Source organism: Dysidea avara, chromosome 7, assembly GCF_963678975.1.
Source record: "Dysidea avara chromosome 7, odDysAvar1.4, whole genome shotgun sequence".
Classification (NCBI taxonomy): domain Eukaryota; kingdom Metazoa; phylum Porifera; class Demospongiae; order Dictyoceratida; family Dysideidae; genus Dysidea; species Dysidea avara.
In genome coordinates, this window is record NC_089278.1 from 21325257 (window position 1) to 21343539 (window position 18283).

At 38.7% G+C, this 18283-nt stretch overlaps 2 protein-coding genes across 2 annotated transcripts; both read right to left on the reverse strand.

The window, feature by feature from the left end:
• Positions 1–525: 525 nt before the first annotated feature.
• Positions 526–9535, reverse strand: LOC136259695 (uncharacterized). The gene is made up of 6 exons (XM_066053200.1): positions 9359–9535; positions 6617–6748; positions 5999–6130; positions 5802–5948; positions 3742–3798; positions 526–2214 (listed from the first exon to the last, which is right to left on the reverse strand). The coding sequence occupies exons 2-6, from the start codon at positions 6740–6742 to the stop codon at positions 715–717; spliced, it is 1962 nt and encodes a 653-aa protein (XP_065909272.1). The 5' UTR covers positions 6743–6748; positions 9359–9535; the 3' UTR covers positions 526–714.
• A 102-nt stretch (positions 9536–9637) lies between these two features.
• LOC136259693 (uncharacterized) lies at positions 9638–18192 on the reverse strand. The gene is made up of 2 exons (XM_066053199.1): positions 18057–18192; positions 9638–11744 (listed from the first exon to the last, which is right to left on the reverse strand). The coding sequence occupies exon 2, from the start codon at positions 11735–11737 to the stop codon at positions 9755–9757; it is 1983 nt and encodes a 660-aa protein (XP_065909271.1). The 5' UTR covers positions 11738–11744; positions 18057–18192; the 3' UTR covers positions 9638–9754.
• Between the last annotated feature and the right edge of the window lie 91 nt (positions 18193–18283).

An 18283-nucleotide genomic window follows, 5' to 3' on the forward strand; every position in this document is an offset into this window, starting at 1 on the left:
ATAGTGAGAGCAATCATTTGATACCAAATATAAATAATGTATAGCTGAAATAGAAGCACAAATCCTAATTTTTTGCTAAAAATGGCAAAAAGGTCACTTTCCCCTTATGGGATTTTCCAGGACTTTAGATATGTTATAGAGCACTTTTTTCTGTGCTAGAAACTGTTGAAACCATTTGTGTTGCAATTAGTTAAAGGTTGACCCCCTTCTTTCATAAAATTACTGGACTAATTTGACTATTCTTTCTGGTGTGATTAGTTTCAGTTAGTGTTCTACTGACAATAATGACACAGCACCACTATTAATATCATCATAGTGTAGTCATGATCGAAGTCATGATGGCTTGGCAGAGGCAGATCCAAGGTTTGGAAAGGGGGTGGGGGAGGGGGCACTAGGGTAGCAGGTATATGGAACAGGGAGGGCTGCTATTCCACATGTTTCAGGACCAAAATTTTTTATGTGCATTGCACAAATGTCTGCTTTCTACAAGAGCTGTATGAGTAGTTCAGCTAGTTATTAATTATTATACTTAGGAACCTTCCGGAATATAGGAAGCTTATACTTATTTACGCCACATGGGAAATTTTAGATATTGCATACAATACAGACATATAGTTGACTATACCTAAATATGTATGATAATACTCATGCACACGCACACACACACACACACACATAGAAGTACGTGCACTGCAGTGGTGGCTAGCCACTGAATCATTTCAATCTATAAGATGATATTCCACTAATCAACTTCAGTAGTCGCTTCTGGTGAATATTCATTTCTATCCCAAGCTCTTCTAAATCCATTTTAGTGTATGACAAAAGAGTTTTGCCATTGATGTTATTTTGCTGAAATGTGTCCTTGTATTGTCCAAGGTTCATCTTATCAAGTACTCGGAGTACACTATCAACATCAAGGGACCTCAAATAAGTTCTGTTTTCATCTGGTGATGTTGGGGATGACAAGTCTTCAGAGCCTTGCTTCCCAGGAGGTGTTGTTAGCTGTGATACACTCGGCCATGAGTTTGGAACACTACAAGGGCTAGTTGTTGGTTGATTTATTTGAATCGGAGGTCTCAGTTTAAAGTGAAGTTTTGGAGTTACCAAGTTTTGCTTGGTAGTCACAACCGCCCCCATGTGTGCAAATGCATCCTCTGGCCGTTCTAAGTCATATACGTGAATGGTGCCATCATCTTTTATCATTTCTTCATAGAAACTCTGCTCATCATTATCAGTGAGAAGCATGCTACTCTCAACCATGGATAGGTTAAAAGTTTGATAAACTCTTTTCACTGTGTCATAAATGGGTGCCATACTAATGTTGGGATTATCTGAAATTTTGATCTCGATTGGCATTGCAGTGAGGATCTCCAGCAGTGGGTAATTCAACTCACCATACACATCAGTGGTACATATGCAACTGTGCAAAAATTTACACTCCAGAAATGTAAACTCCATCCCAGTATGAATGTGGGAGAACGTTTCACTTCTCTCCTTATCACTAAACACCATAACAGAATTTGGAAACTGATTGATGTGCTCGACATATTCTATTAGGTACATTTTAGTGTCAGATGGGTTTGTAGAAAAACCAGCTGCACAGGATAGCTCTAACTTAATTTTTCTTTTACTCAAAGTTGTACATTCAAGCGTCCTCTTCTTTCCATGGCCAGTTATTCGCTTTGGAAAGATCAGTTCATCTGCCCTCAAAACAGTTTGCTTGTTTGTTTTGTATGGTGTGAGTACCTTGACTACCTTCGGTAAGTCATCTGTCCTGTTTAGCAAGTCATCCACTGTTTTATAGTAATAGGACTTCATTAGATGTTCTTTGGCGTTGCTCTGATAAGGTGAAAACTGTAGGGAGCAATTTAAAGGAATGTGGTAAGGATCAGTTTCACACTCCGTTACTGCTATCACAGCCTGAGTTGTCTTCTTAAAGAACAGTATGAGTTCCATCCCTTCTGACATACTGAAGTCTTCCGTCAATCCATAGTGACCCTCAGTGACAGAGACTAACTGGGGAAGTGGGTACTTGTCCAGGAAAGTTTCCAGCAGGTACGATTTTGTCTCTCCAGTAACAACTGCTAATGATTTACTACAAGTAGTGGTCTTACTACCAACTGCCATATCAATGTATTGCTCAGTTGGTATGGTAGGAATCATTCTGTAAACTTGTGCACTTTGATCACTATAAGATGAATATTCTTCACTAACCTGCACATAGTATACACACAAGTTAGAGTGGCATTGTAATATGCACAAAGTCTGGTTGGAGCATTACATATTATTATTGAGACCACTTCAACTAAATCTTATGTTCTCAGGCCAAACCCAGCCAAGTACAGGGTCGGTAGGTTAGGAAAATTAAAATTAATATACTGATTAATTTTTGCTAGCTGAAGAGTGATTTTGCCAGTCAAATGGTAGCTAAGTTATGAGATATCGAGTGTTCCTTACTGATGAGCTTAAAAGGTAATTTGCTAACCCTTTGTGACGTTATCAATACTTGCAAGGTGATCAGTCACGTGTGAACATAAGCATTTTGCACAGAAAAATATAGGGTTAGTTGGGCCCAAGAAGTAAAAGATTTAGTTGAAGTAGCCTGAATAATCATACAATATATGGTAGTACTGAATAGTAGGGATCATAGATATCACCCAAAAAAACTTTTTCTTCATAAAGTATTAGCTAAGTATAACCAAGCTCATAATTGTCTTCAGAGTATAACCCTCCCAACAAACTTCTATAAAATTAAAATTAAAATTACTGAATTTTCTGCTAACTGACTAACTACATCCGCCTTGATTCCTCCAGCCAAGTATAACTTGAGGCTATAGGATTGATTTCCTCACTGTTCGACATTGCTTCGATCCAAGATATGCCTTTTTGCCAACCACGGCAGCTACAATACATGCATCATGGACCTACCTTTGTGTCCCATTTCTTTCTCCACAACTGCATAAGTGTTGGTTCGTGGTAACGCATGGTATGACTTCAGTACTTTATTTTCCATAGTGTGACTGAATCGATAAAGAAGCACTTCTTATGTTATTCTTCATTTGTTTATGTTGTGTAAAGGGTAGAACATAGTTGGAGCTGAAGCAAAATGGCCACTTCATAACTGATAGTCAGAGAGTGTGTTCGACTATAATTTCTGTAGTGACTGGATTGATTGTAGAGACAATTCTCATGCTGTTCTTCATTTGTAATGACGGGAGGAACATAGCTGAATAAGAAGCAGAATGACGACTCACATTTTCAATCACTGATAATTGGGGTGACCAGTGAATATGTCTGGTGCCACTCTTTCTTTTTGAAGCAAACTACGTTACTGCAAAAAAGTAAACAAACAAGTGTACAGAAAAAGTAGAAATGTTACATTTGAGTGGGATCACAGATAATAAAAGCATGAAATCCTGCAGCTATACTAGGTGACATGTAACACCTCAATCATACCTATATTGACAGGATAAGGTACAAATTAAATGTACATCACCAAAAAAATGTGAGTACTATAATTGGTATTTCTAACAGTCTGTTCTGTCCTCTCAACCCCTACTATTTAACAAGTGTAAGGAAAATTACATTTTAATAGGAATCACAGATAAAAAAGGCAATGAAACCAAGGAGGTCATCTACACCTACAACTATACTAGCTGATTATTTTTTGCTCTAAGATCATTCCAGTGTAATGTGTTCCTGTAATGTGTGAGACATACCATTAAATGTTTACATACTTACAGTTTTAGGGATTTCTTGCTCCACGACTGATTTTTCAGTTTCACTTCGTTTTGTGTTCTAAAATTATATAACACACTCACTTATGCATGTTTATGAAGTATTGTGCTTGTATGTGTATGCGTGCATATGTGTTTGTAGTAGGTGGGCCTGGGTGAGTCCAAGCATCCATTCATTTGCTATCGCTGTAATGAACAAGAGACGGAAGTATTGTATACCTTGTAGTGCAGTATTTTCATTGTGAAAAATCATTTGATATTGAAATATTCACCAAGTACATCACATGATCCAGATAGTCTTCATTTCTATTTAACACATAGCATCACATTTTAGGTAGGGATACAGGCAATTGTGAGAGAAGCATGATTTGGGATTGAGCCTGTCCACTAACATATTTTGCTGGCCTAAAGTGATGGGTACAAGGTGAATCAATGAATTCAGTGCAATTGAGCCATATGATCATCTCAGAAGTCAAAGAGTTGTGAGTTGAGTTAAAGAGAATAAAGACAGTAAAGTATAATAAGTCAGTTGTCACATAATGTTTCTAGCTGGCTTCTATATCATTTTTGTAGTAGACTATATAGTAAAATAAGTTGCAGGAATAGCAGCATAGTGTCTACAGTGGGACCTAAATGATGGTACTCAATGCTACTAATGGTCAACACTGCAATTAGAGCACTTAGCACTTCAATAGAAGTAGGTTACCCCACTGTCTGCTAGGGTTTGGTCTGTGGTCACCACCAAACTATCAACAAATTAATCAACGTTTACCACCAAACCATCATCAATCCATCTAATTACATGCCAATGTCTTTGAATGGCTGCCCTCCAGCTGGCTAGCCAATAACTGCGTTCAATTATTAGTCACGTGCAGTACTTCAGACTCGTTCGGTTAACCGAGTGTCCGGATGTTTGGGGTCCGGATAAACGAGGTCCTACTGTAATTAGCTAGGTAGATACATTTATGCAATTTTAAAACAGTAATTTAAAGCCAATGGATGTAGAGTCCCTAAGAATGGACTAGCATTTTGTGATAATTAGTTCAATGTGGGTAGGTGTGCTCTATTGTGCATGTGTGGATGGGTGCATACATGTGTGCACGCGTGTGTGCGTGCGTGTGTGTATGCGTGTGTGTATGCGTGTTAGGTTATTCATGATGTTCACTTGAGGAAGGCTGTGCTTTAAAGATGCTCTGTGGGATGTACTATTGAAGCGTGGTGTGCCCCCAACAATGTTGAGTATCACCTGATCTTTCATGAGGGAATGAAAGCTGGGGTAAGGGTGATAGATGCTGTTACCAATAGATTTGAAGTTAGGAATGGCTTGCGACAGGATTGTACAATGGCACCAACTCTCTTCAACTTGTACTCTAATGCGATGGTATCCGTGTGGTAGGGGTGTGCAATACCAGGATTTTGATTTCGATATGATATCGATAGATAATTAGTAAAATATCACAATATTGATTCGATTTTGATAATTAATTAAATAGTGTGGGCAGATTAAATACGTGGGCGGTTGATATTTATAGATTTGCTTTAAATGCAATAGATCTACTAAAACCATTATGTAGTACTACTAACAAGCCTAGAAAACCGGTAGATAAATTTTTTAGATGGCTAAATTGCACATAACTGACCTTTATTTCTAGCACAATTGTGCAATCACAGACCAAAATACTGTAAGTTTATCTAAATTTTCTCGATATATCGATAATCGATAAAATACCGAGATCAGCATTTGCAATATCGAATTCGATACAATAATAATACCGGAAAATTATTGCGATGTCTATAAATTTTCGATATATTGCACACCTCTAATAATGGGTGAAGGTCCAGGTGGTTCAGGTGCCCACTGTGGGGCATGGCACAGTTTTCTGTAGGTTACTAGTCCTACCCCAGTAGGATTTGCTTGTGTTGACTCATAGCACCTGAGTAATGGTCCACTGGGTAGGCATGACCCATGGCAGCAGCTGAAGGCTTTGCTATTTTACTGCTTTGTGTGTGTATGTGTGTACATGTGAGTGTGAGAGCATGTGTGTGTGATGCATATTTACGTACCTGAATTACGGTGATTTCTTCTGAGCCTAATGTTTCAGCAGCTGGTAATGGCGAACTGGTATTAGTGAGACTGAAATTTTGTGCAGTCAGTTTGGGAGAAGAATGCTGCCACACTGAAATACTTGCTCGCTGATCCATGTCACTCTCCTATAATGACAACATGATCTCATCATTGCTCTACATGTGGGGTAACTCACTGAAAGACACTGTACTTTTCTTTGCAGTGGCCGTGGTTTTATCGGTGGTATTTCTAGCTGCTTAATCTGTTGTGTCACATCTGGTGATTGAACAGTCTTCTCATCAGCAGAAGATTTGTTGTCATTTGCACTCTAAACATTCATCAGTATCAGTAAAATTCACTAGCTTGTACATTAGAGATATACCACAAATATCCATGCTTGGTTACAATATAATTATAGTGGGGCTCCCTGATCACTGTGTAAAAAAAAGTTTCCTGTCTAAACCTGCCCAACTGGATAATTCTAAAATAACAATCCTACGATCAAGCCACCTGTCTATATATGCAGTAAATCATGTGTAAAAATGTCACACACATTTGTGACTATGCATGCAAAGCAAGTCCCAATGTATTCACAATATGTTAGTGACACTGACAATACAATTGAAGATTCATCATTGAACTTGCTACTTTCCTAAAGGATAGAAAATTCTAATCCATGAAAACAGTAAAATTTTGTGCATTGGAATTTCTAGTTTTAACAATTTAAACTTCATTCCATGAATATAAGTAAATGTAGGCATGTAGATGATCTAAGTAAGACTACATGTGTGTGCCAGTTGACAATACCACATACTAATGCTTTGGTTTGACGAGGTATGATCAAGGGTTTGTGTGTTGGTAACTCTTTAATAGAAGTCTTGTTCTCATCTGAGTTTGGAATATCATGACTAGATATCACATAACGACCATCCATTTCCATTGTGTCCTGTTGGGTGCAGCAATTAATTGAAACACATGAAACTATTGAACACAAGAATGTTGTAATTCTTCAAATTCATAAAGTCTACTGCAAGCATTGGTACATTTAATTGGATGTAGTAATTCTGCAATTAATTTCATTTTGTTGTCACAGGAAGTACAGAACACTACAGTATACCATGAACCGGGTAAGTAGAATTCTAGGAAAACGGAAAGCGGGAACGACCAGTGGAAAATGCCTGATGAAGGTTATCATGTCAATATACGGGTTAGATTTTACAGCATGATGCTTCTTTGTAACATTGTTGGACCCTTTCGCACTGTTCCACTAAAGTAATCGAAACTCTCTAATAGAGCAGTCACCGTGCATTAAAATACTCTACTAGAACAATCAAGAATGTTTTGTAAATTTTGCGGACCTTTAAACCTGTGAATGATGGAGCAACTATGGCTGGCAAAGATTGGGTATGTAGGCTAGCTAAGTCACCCACACTGACTGTTAACTGTTCCTTTAAAACTATAAACATTTTAAAAGATTCAACACTGAAACATGCTTGAAGAAGTTTGTAAAGTATTCTAATTATATAGACTGAAGACGGTGACTATATAGGCTATGCACTTACATGCAGCTTCCCGATAAGAGTTATGTATGATAAGGTATGCTGTTAGCTTGCTTGTCAGCTCCAAGACGTGCATTGCTGGTCTCATATGACACACACTAGCTACGTATATCATCAACACTATTTTAAAAACTGAAAAAAATATACTTGAAGCCATACAAAAAATTCAACAATTAAGAGATTTACAAAGTACTCTAATTAATTGACAGTGTTTACATAAAGATGTGAGAAGGTGTATGGCTGCAACCATATGCTGCAACCTTGTCAAGATAAAAGTTAGGTATGTGGTAGATACAGTATGTGTCAGGCTGAGGTGACTCCAATGAAGAGGCTGAGGATTGCCAGCTATAGTACAATGATTCACAAGCTTTCAATACTGGTGAGATACACGGTTTGCAAAACATTCTGTGACTGCTCTATTAGAGTATTTTGATGGATGGTGACTGCTCTATTAGAGAGTTTCGATCGTTTTAGCGGAACAGTACGGAGGGTCCAACAATGTTACAAAGAAGCATCATGCTGTAAAATCTAACCCTTATATTGGCATGATAACCTTCATCAGGCATTTTCCGTTGGTCGTTTCCGTTCCCGCTTTCCGTTTTCCTAGAATTCTACTTACCCCCATGAACCTAACTGTGCCAATAAGTTATGTAAACATTTCCATTTAAGTACACAAGTCTCATTTTTACTATATTTGGTATGGTTAAGGTTGACGTTGTTATATAGAAGTGAAGAGTATTGTTTTATCCCATCACACAGGTATCCTCTTGCAACAAATCTCTTGCTTAATTATGTACACTATTCATCACAAAAAAATCTGGCAAGACTACGAATTCAAGGAAACATCTGTGTGTGTGTGTGTCTGTGCGTTTTATATATAGACAGCTTCATGAACTGGCCATTGGTAAATGTATGGTTGTATGAAATAATGCCACACACCAGAAGACTAACTACGCTGCTTCAGTCAATCTTGGAAATCAGGCAATTCGTGAGATGGCAAAGCTAGCCAAAGAGTATGTGTGTATGAGTGGGGGTACTGCCTAAGCAGTTTACTTTTATGACTACATATGGATGACCTTCCCTTCATGCAGGGTGCAGACATTACTGCAAAGCTTGTATAGCAGGTAGTAGTCAAAATCTTGGCATCAAAACACATACCAATGAATTTGAGAAAATTCCCTCTATACATTCAACCAATAGCATGACATTTCAATGGCTTTTAATTACTCTCGACTATCTTGTTGATGTCCATATTTGGTTATGTGTACCTATTATGAATACTCAATGTGGAGGGATATTCCAAACACTCATTACCATTATATATTGATCACACAATATTCAGAAGTTCATTGCTTTTATTGGGAAGCTGGTGAAGCATTTGGTAATTACCTTTCAGCAAAACAGTTGCTGTGCATGCACTGCATCAAGTTATTTTTATACCATAGTCAACCAGTTAACATTAGCTAGTAGCTACGTATACCTATAAGCTTATGCCATATGCATCATGCCATGTTTTGATTCTGGATGAGATTCTGAAAAGTCAAGTAGCTACATGTGTTTCTATCCACCAGTCAGACTGAAATGAAGGAAAAAATCTCATCATGATCAGAGATGTGGTGTATGCATACCACATTTCAAGTTAACGCTGCCCTAGCAATTCAACGAACGTAGTCTGCTCTCAGGCCTTTTAAAAAATCCATGAACATCAGATGAAGTGTTAAAATTTGATAATACACGATCTATGTCTATGTAATGTCCTCAAAGGTCACGCGCGACCAGCTATACAGATACGCACTATGCAGCGGTGTTGCGGGTAGCTACAACATGTAGATTCTGCATGCATTACCAGTTGCCCTTAGTGATAGGTACAAAACGTATAGCTAACACCACAGGATTTTCAACTCGATCCCTTGTACATGAAGCAGATCACCACTGAACTATTAAAATTCGTACTCAATGTTTTGGGTAACTAAACGTATAGTGTGCATGGTCTGAACCTTTTTATTGCTCAAACTAGTTTCTTCTCTATCAGATCCATTCACTTGCCAATGCTCCACTGCCTGTCACAAGTGGTAGAGTACGAGCTAGAGTAAGACCCCTCCCATTTATTGATACCGTGTTATCCAAATGAAAACGGAGGATAGCTACGTAAACTAGGGAAAAATTTCCTTGTAGTCATCAAAGATTAATGAGATCATAATAGTTTTTCATGGTATATAGCTAGTTGGAAGCCTCACAAAATATTAAAATGTGTGTACTAACTATAATTGCATGAATTTCAGTTTGCAGTGTCTATCTCATTTGATTCTACACAGTAATAAAAGTAATTATAATAATTTCCTTACTTAAAGTAGTAACAAATGTAAATGCTCACACCATACAATAAATAAACTTTATGCTAAAGTCTGCATTGTTTTCAGTGTTTCGTAGGCACCGCCCTCATATTTCTTAGCTGAAACAGTGCCATCAATCAGTTTAATCAATCGTTTTTGGTGAATACTTTTGGTCACACCTAAGTCTTCTAAGTCGGATTTTTCCAGGCAAACAAATATTTCTCCATCGATTTGCTGCTCCCCAAAGCTTTTCTTATACTCTCCAAGATTCATGTTTTCCAACAGCTGAAGCATGTCAGCCAAAGTGTAAGACTTTAAGTAAGAAATATTATCTTCCAGATTGGAGGAAGTAGAAATGTCAGACATATTGCTATGGACTGAAGGACTTGCATTGATGGTATTAGCTGCAGAAGGTGAAGGCTGTGCAGGAGTTGATTGGGTCGAATTTGAGACATCAGATGCAGCAGTTAACAATGTACAATCATCCTCCCTTGAGTCTGTGGACATTGTGGGCAGTTCAGGAAGTGGATCGGAAACATGATAAGGACTTTCATATTTAACAAGTTCATCTCTAGGAGGAAGTGGTGGTCCTGGTTGAGCTATAGGATGGAGTGATGAATAACGCTCATTCTCAATGCCATCTGTTTCACTGGTGGTCAAGTGTGCAGGAATCTGGTCATAAATAATATTAGGCTTTTCCAGGCTATAAATATGTAAGGTACCATCATCCTTCAGAACCTCTTCATAGAGCTGCTGCTGGGCAATGAGCTCGCTTGTACTTTGACTTGGGAACATGCTTTTTTGGATTAAAGATGGCCTAAAATTTTCATATGTACGCTGAGTCTTACTAAAGATGGCAGACATGTCAAAGTTGTCGTGTTGTATGCACTCGACTTCAATGGGCATTGACATGGGTAGATCCATTAAAGGATAGTCCATTTTTCCAAACACATCAGTGGTACAGATGTAACTCTGTAGTGGCTTAGGTTCTTTCAGAGTGAGAACTGTCCCAGTATCTATGCAGAATGACTTCTTGTTTGCTATTTTGTCATTGAAAACTTTTACAGAAATCGGAACTTCTTTGATAAAGTGAACAAAATCTTCAAGGTACATTTTAACATCACCAGGATTAATAGAAAAATCACCTGCACAAGTAAGCTCCAACCTTTTAACCTGTCTGTCATTGTTGAGACATTCCAGTACAGTTTTAAATTTTTTACTTGACACTTTTCCAGGAAATATCAATTCACCAGTTTGTACAGATGATTCATCAGATTTTCCTTTGTAAGACTTGCACACTCGCATCACTTTGGGTAACTCATCTTTCTTAAAGCTATTAAGCACGTCATCAACTGTTTTATAGTGAAGTGTCAAGTCTACAGACTTGTATTGATGAGGAGCAAATTGAAGAGAAGAGTTCAACGGAATGTGGTAAAACTCTGAACCTCTTTCAGATGAAGCGATAACAACTTGTGATGTTTTCACAAAGAAGAGTACCAACTCTTCACCCTCAGACATGGTGTGCTCCTCAGTTGCTCCCAAGTGACCAGTACACACACGCACTAACTGGGGAAACTGAAACTCCTTACAAAATGTTTCCAAACTGTACGGCTTTGAGGTCACTTTGCAAACACTTTGCAGCACATCACTACTATCATCAGTTATCTCTTCTAGTGGAACAGTGTAGATGTAGGCAGGAGGAGGTGCAGGAGGGGGAGGACGTGAGATTGCTTTAACGTCTGCCTTTAAAGGTGTCGGTATTGGAGGTTTATGCTTTGTGGAAGGTGTTGACAAGGAAGATGTTCGAACTTTTGATGAGGAAGTTGGACTCTCCTCATCAGTTAGTGATTGACTTTTCATTAGTGATCTCCTCCTCGTTTTGGGTAGTGGAATAGGACCAACTTTTTTAATTGATGTGCGTGGTAACACTGGTGGAGGTTTACTTACAATAACACAGTAGTCTTGTGAATCATCTTCAGCCTTATGCTGTGGTGTGTCATTAGATGGTGGAACCCAGTCATGTACATCTTCATATTCATTCATTTTGATGCTATAAAGATAAATGAAGGTATACATAATATGTGACTTAATTTTTATTTAATTACTAGTGCAATAAAAAAAATTAAAACATGGGAATAGAGATTGCTGAAAAAAAAGTAAAGAAACAAGAGTCAAACAAGCCAGCATGTTAAACACACAGAGATCTCTATTTGGACTCAATGGATATGGTAGAAACTAAGGGAAAAACAGTAGTTTTTCTATAAATTAGGGGCTTGAGTTTAACCAACTAAATGCACTGTAGTCATCATGATTCCTAAAATGACACCAGACCCCTACTCTTACTTGGTAACTAGCGCTTACTGTTAATACAGATAAGACTGGGAATGTTTCTGTATAAAATGTTGTTTACTCTGTAAATAAAAGTTAAAATCATTGACCATTACGAGAGGTAAAGGGGGACAATGGGTCACGTGTACCATGCAGCGTTACTATTTATAGCTATGCATGTGTGCACTCAATTCAAGGCACAGATGAAAGTATTGGAGTTGCAGATTCTATCCAGCTCTATCAGTTGAATAGCAGCCCATCATGCCGAAAACACCCACCCACCCACCCACCCATGTGGACATACATGCATACACCCAGTAACCCAGGACTATCAGGGTGCAGTGAAGCTGCTTGACCAGAATGATGCTCGCTACTTAATAGCTATGGTGATGAGATCACGTCATTAATGCAGAATGCTGTGCACTAACTTTGTCAGGCACTTCAATCAGCCACGTTCTGGGCTGCCCAATGTTTTCCCAAATTAGGTCAATCATGCACCTGAGCTTGAGTAAGCTTGGCTAATGCAATAAGATGTTAATGTTTAATTAAGTCCAAATGGAGATCTCTGTGTGTTTAACATGCTGGCTTGTTTGACTCTTGTTTCTTAACTTTCTTTACTTTTCTTCAGCAATCTCTATTCCCATGTTTTAAAACTATTTTTACACAACTTTTTATCACTAAACATGGATACCTAATATGATAATTAGAAGTGCTGGTGGTGTTTGATATTACTCAGTATCAAGTCAGTCATCATGTACATTAGTAGTTAGCTAGTACTATTGGTGTTCAACACCAGTGTTCAACACCGATGTATTGTTTCCTTACTATTGAATGTATACTTCGTACTATAGCATGGTGTGGGGGGCTTCAGTTAGGTGATCACTACCCAGGGGTACACAACAATATTGCTCTGTATATACTGTGGTTAATAAAATGTAGGTAATGATAAAGTTTACAAATGAACGTGTTAATGTGAATAGAATGGATACTTATCAACACATATTAACATGTTTGTTATCCTTGCAGAGACCAAGTCAGAAGATCACAGGCAAAGTGAACCTATAAAAGAAGCAAAATTGCTTGAAAGTGGATGTAACATTGTAATATGCATTTAAAAATAGGTTATGGACATGAAGATAGACATATAGAATGGCATAGCTAGCAAAAATGAGCGAATTGTGTACTTTGTGCAGAAAGTATGAAACTTTGCACATAGTACCTACCTACCATGAAGTATATTTTGAGATGTGGAACCATTGCAGATTTGGCCTTTAGTATCCTCTACAGTTCATTTTATGCTCAAAAAAATTAAAAAATATATATTTTATATTTTTATCCCCGCCTACTACCCCCAGCACAAAAGTGTGCTGGACACAACTGAAACAACAATAATGGGGACAATTAAAAGTTCCTAGGGCCACTTACAAGGCCCAGTTCCGGGGAAGCATCAGATGATCTGTAAGAGATGGAACAGCTTCCCCGGATGCACATAGTTGCAGATCTTAAAAGAGAAAAGGACAACAAACAACGAAGCCACGCAAGAGTGTTGCTGTAGGTCATGGTGTTACATCTGGAAAGTAATTCGGCTAAACGGCAATAAAAAGTGACTGCTTCCTTACTCATACCCCCGGTTGTTGAGAAAATTAAAGGAGTGAAAGATGCCAACTCCACCTCACGGACACGATCACCATACTCCCTCTTCTTCTGTTGCTCATGACGTCTATATACAGATGGAATAGAAGTATTGCGGTAGCTCTAAGCATTTGGATGAAACACCCTTATGTCAAAAAAGGCACATTGCCACCGCCCCCAAAATCCAAGAGCATTAATATCGGCTCTGACATCATCTTGTCGGTTGGCAGACTGAGGAGTAATTACTTCTCCACTGAGAGATTGAAGAGGTGGCAACGTCATTACATACTTTAGACGGTAACTCAGCTGTGATGTCACGCAAATCATTATGACGCACGAATGTTAAGCCACCATGCCGACATATCATAGCATGATCAGTAGAAAAATTGGCACCACAAACACAGTGACTAGGAGTATTCAGTAAATTCCAATCATAACGCAGGTGGAGTGCATCCCAGAACTCCTGTTTAGTTAGATGGAAACCTTGATCTTGTAGTGGCAGGGCTAACAACCACGAAGAGGCTTCAGGTTCGCTATTTAAATCAACAATTCTTTGAAGTTGTGTAGAGAGACTGTTCCTAATCTCCAGGGCATGTTCCTTAGTTGCCATACGCCTGCTCTGATGGACCTGAGCCTTGATGGATTGAGTATCAGGGGGATGAGCACAAACAGACTGTTTAAAGATTAGTTCTTTCAAAGGAGCAGTAATTTGTTGAGAAGCAGCAAACTGTGAATCACAAATGCTAGTGGGATTGACTACACCCAAGCCACCAAAACGACAGGGAAGAGAAAACAAGGTACGTTCAGTATTGGAACCTGCAGGACATCTACTGAGTGAAGGAAGAAGCCGCAAACGAATAGCATCTTCCAATGGCTGAAAAAAGAAGCTAATACCAGGAATAGTTCTCATCAAGTAGACCCAACGACCAATCAACCCATGGGTGAATGCACAATAAGCAGCATGTGGCCTACTAGTAGCAATCTCTATTAAAGCAGAAACTTCTGCAACCTTTGTCTATATATCATTCATACAACACTAATTTTTTTCAAACTATTTAAGATCTTTATCCAAGAAACAAGTTGATACTTGTTGCAAGCTCATAGCATATTCCATTTCAAAGTTATGGTAATTTTTACCAGCAGCAAATTTATATAAATCCAACCGCCCAAGCAATTACACTCTCCATCTACATTCTTGTTTGCTACTCAAATTTTGCATATTTTTTATCTAATCATGAGCACTGCAGGTTGCATATACAACCAAAAAGTGGAGATATCCAGAGGTGGGGCATGTACCCTCCTCTCTTGCGATCGTTGAATAAAAGTTCATAATTATACGTATTGTTATTAGCACTTTACAATGGCCAGCACTGAAGGTCTGACAGCAACATGTGCTGCAGCCTGTTGCTCTATCAGCAGTTTTAACTACAATGGGGGTTCTGTAATAATTCATTTGGGGTTGGGGGAGGGGGTGCTTTTTTACTCCCCTTTGACAAATGAACTCCTTAATTTATAAATCAAAATCTCAGTGAATACGTCAACAACAACTGTAATATTGAATGAAATACATGTGTTTTGCCTGGTACAATAGCCCAGAACTGTACCTGAGAACTCAAGCATGAGATTACTTCTCATCATTCTTACGTACTATAGGTCATTCAGAGGGTGTAGCTGAGAATGCACCTGAGGGAGTCTAAACTATCCTGAGTACATGGCATGCCCCTTTAGATGCTATGTGTGTAAACTAGCTATGAACACAAATATCTTACTCTCATTGTGACTCCCCTTAGTCATTTCTTAGATGGAGGTCTGACTGATAGTACTGTTTTTAAAACCTGTATGTTAATTTTTTATTGCTGTGAAGCTTTGGAAAATACTTCTTTTGAAGTCATTAGCTTTTTAGCTACACTTGCAAACATGGAACACATTTCGCTATATATTTCTGGGACTTTAACTACTAGCAGTTCAACAAAGCCTGACAACAACGAACCATCTTTTTCAATGTTATCACCTGCAACTTTAAGGAGGTTAGATCCGTGTTCTTTAAAACTCTGTTCATTTGCTTTTTCATTTGTTTTTAGATCCACTGAAATCAAAAATGGTAACATTTCTGTGCACGGGAAATACATATATCCATTGTCTCTGTACTTCAAATACTCTGGAATATGCTCCTTGGTGTACGAATTCAGTCTTTGTAGGATGGTAATTTCTTGTGAGACACCTTCATTCTTGTGGTCCCTGACTTTGTCGTACCTTGAATGCAACATAGCTGCTAATGTTGCTCCTCCAAAACGAAGATAAACATTATCACTATCTCTTTCAGGTGTCAGGCTGGCTGAATGGCTTTCAGTTGCTTGTAACGTTGAATGGCATTCTTGAAGGAATACATCAAAAGCAGCAGAGGAGAACAAAATCAGGAAAGATTTAAATGCATTCTTTAATTCTAAATGAGAAGTGCAAACTTTCCTCCATTTGGATCTTACAGCAACTATTTCTGCAGCCAGTGGTTCTGATGGATGCACTGATAATAGCGTCAACTGTGAATTAGTATCCACTAAAAGCGATGGTGCCACTTGAACTGAAAGTTCAAATATTTATCCTTAGTAGTTGAACAACTTGTATAGAGTTTCACAAATTGTTTTTGCAGATGTTCAATAAGAAACACGGTTTCACTCGGAGTTACAGAACTGGAAAACTCTTTCAAAACATTGTCGTGCGTGGGCACCTGATGTTTTACAGCAGCAGATACAATTATTGCAGTAGACATTGCATTAATTCTTTCCACAGCATTGGTTATACTTTTTTTTCCCCTTCTTATTGAGTGCTTTCGTTGTTTTTGGTTCGTTTCAAGGACATCTTTATCTTTGCCTTTTCCATCAGGCTGGCTCTTCAGCATGCTCTTCTTGCTTCGTTTTGACTTAGGTTGCTGAAGGTCGTCACTCGACTTGCTGGATGTCGGTGCCATTCCCTTTCGTGACTTTTGGCGACTGCTCACTTTCTTTTGAACTATTGACGGAGTACTAGAGGCGAGACTAGTGGCTGCTTCTCCGGAGACTTCGGTCTCTATTTCGGTCCTCTTTGGCTCAACATTCACATCCTGTTCACTACATTCTCCTCCGAATTCTTTAACGGCATCAAACAAGTCTAGGTTGCTGAATCGAAACATCTTTTACTCTATAAGAACCACATGGACTTCTACAACAGACGCCGTAACAAGAAAATTATTGCTACGCGCCTCAAAAAATATTACGAGAGGCGCGCAAGGAATTGACGCCTTCAACGTGCTGACAAGAGATTGCATCATTCTCCTTACACAGTGTGTTTCACGATCTTATTGGAAGTTCGACACACTCTCTTTTTTATATATTATGAACTCTTGGTAGTAACAGTAAGGTTACACGTGTGGTTTGGCTCCATTAACAAGTTCAGAAGGGGACATAACAGATAGAGTATTTTATAGCTTTCCCATGATGAAATGTATTTTGGTGAAAATTGTGATTGGTCATAAAATAATATTATGTATTTTGTTATTATTATCAAGTCTACCGGTTGGGCACTGGAGGGTTTGCACAGAAGGCAGAGCCTGTACGAGGTGCTTCACCACTAGCCCAGGGAACCTAAGCGAAAACTGTTGAGTTTAGTATCCTAAAGTAAAGCGGGACAAATGCTGAAAAAAAGCCAACCCCAGCGTGACTTCGATCTGCAGGCCACCCAGATGCCGGCCAAGCGCCACACTCAGTGGTCAAACCAGGGAGGCCACCTAAGTATGGAATTTTAAACAGTTTTATTATTATCAAGTCTACCAGTTGGGCACTGGAGGGTATATTGTGTCAGACATTTGAATGAAACAATTTTAGTGGGTCAAGCAGTACTACAAACAAGACAAATTTCAAGAGCTTTTGTAATTCCATCCCGGCATGAGTTTTCGAAGGCTTGACTCAATCATAGATACTACACCCACCGGGGGGTGTAGTATCTATGGCTCAATGCTGGTACATAGCTACTTATGGCTGAACTTGACTACTCAAGATGAGAAATAGGAACAAAGTGAAAATTTCAACTTTTAGTGTTGGTCATACGCCTTGTAGCTAACAAGACAATCCCTTGAGTGAAAAAACATCAAATAAAGGTGGGCGGAGGAATGTGCCGGGCCGGAACAGTCGAACGTCAAACAAAAACCGTCCCGCACCGACGGCGAGTCTTTGTTATTGTGATATGACGAAATGCATATGGGAGGTCTACTGTAACCGAGCGAGTGTAACCCGAAAAACGTTCATCAGTAGTGTCTCTACTCAGCCGGTTCTAGGGTAATTGCTACTTTGGTTGTCAGTGTGCGGTTAACGTATTAAAACCATAGCTAGTATTAACACAATATCGTATAGCTACCTACGTCAGTACTCACCATCCATACAGGACAGTTGAAACGGCTCGTCGGAAGGATCTGTGACCACACGTCCAAAAGTATATGTAGAAAAACTCTCTGAATAGCTCATCGCTTTAAAAGGCAGCTCTGCGGTTAGTAATAGCTATTTGTTACGTCATACATATATAGCTAAAACCTCAATGCCCATATTTTTGCGGTACATGTGAGTGATGCAGCTCCTTATAGTCTAATTAATATGCATGGTT

What these genes read in the sequence shown, in the direction of transcription:
- LOC136259695 (XM_066053200.1), bottom strand. Translation starts at nt 6,742, where the DNA reads ATGGAAATGGATGGTCGTTATGTGATATCTAGTCATGATATTCCAAAC. An exon ending in CTCGTCAAACCAAAGCATTA is followed by an intron (nt 6,131 to 6,616) that starts GTATGTGGTATT and finishes ATGAATGTTTAG; the next exon opens with AGTGCAAATGACAACAAATC. An exon ending in AGCAAGAAATCCCTAAAACT is followed by an intron (nt 2,215 to 3,741) that starts GTAAGTATGTAA and finishes TACTATGTGCAG; the next exon opens with GTTAGTGAAGAATATTCATC.
- LOC136259693 (XM_066053199.1), bottom strand. Translation starts at nt 11,737, where the DNA reads ATGAATGAATATGAAGATGTACATGACTGGGTTCCACCATCTAATGAC.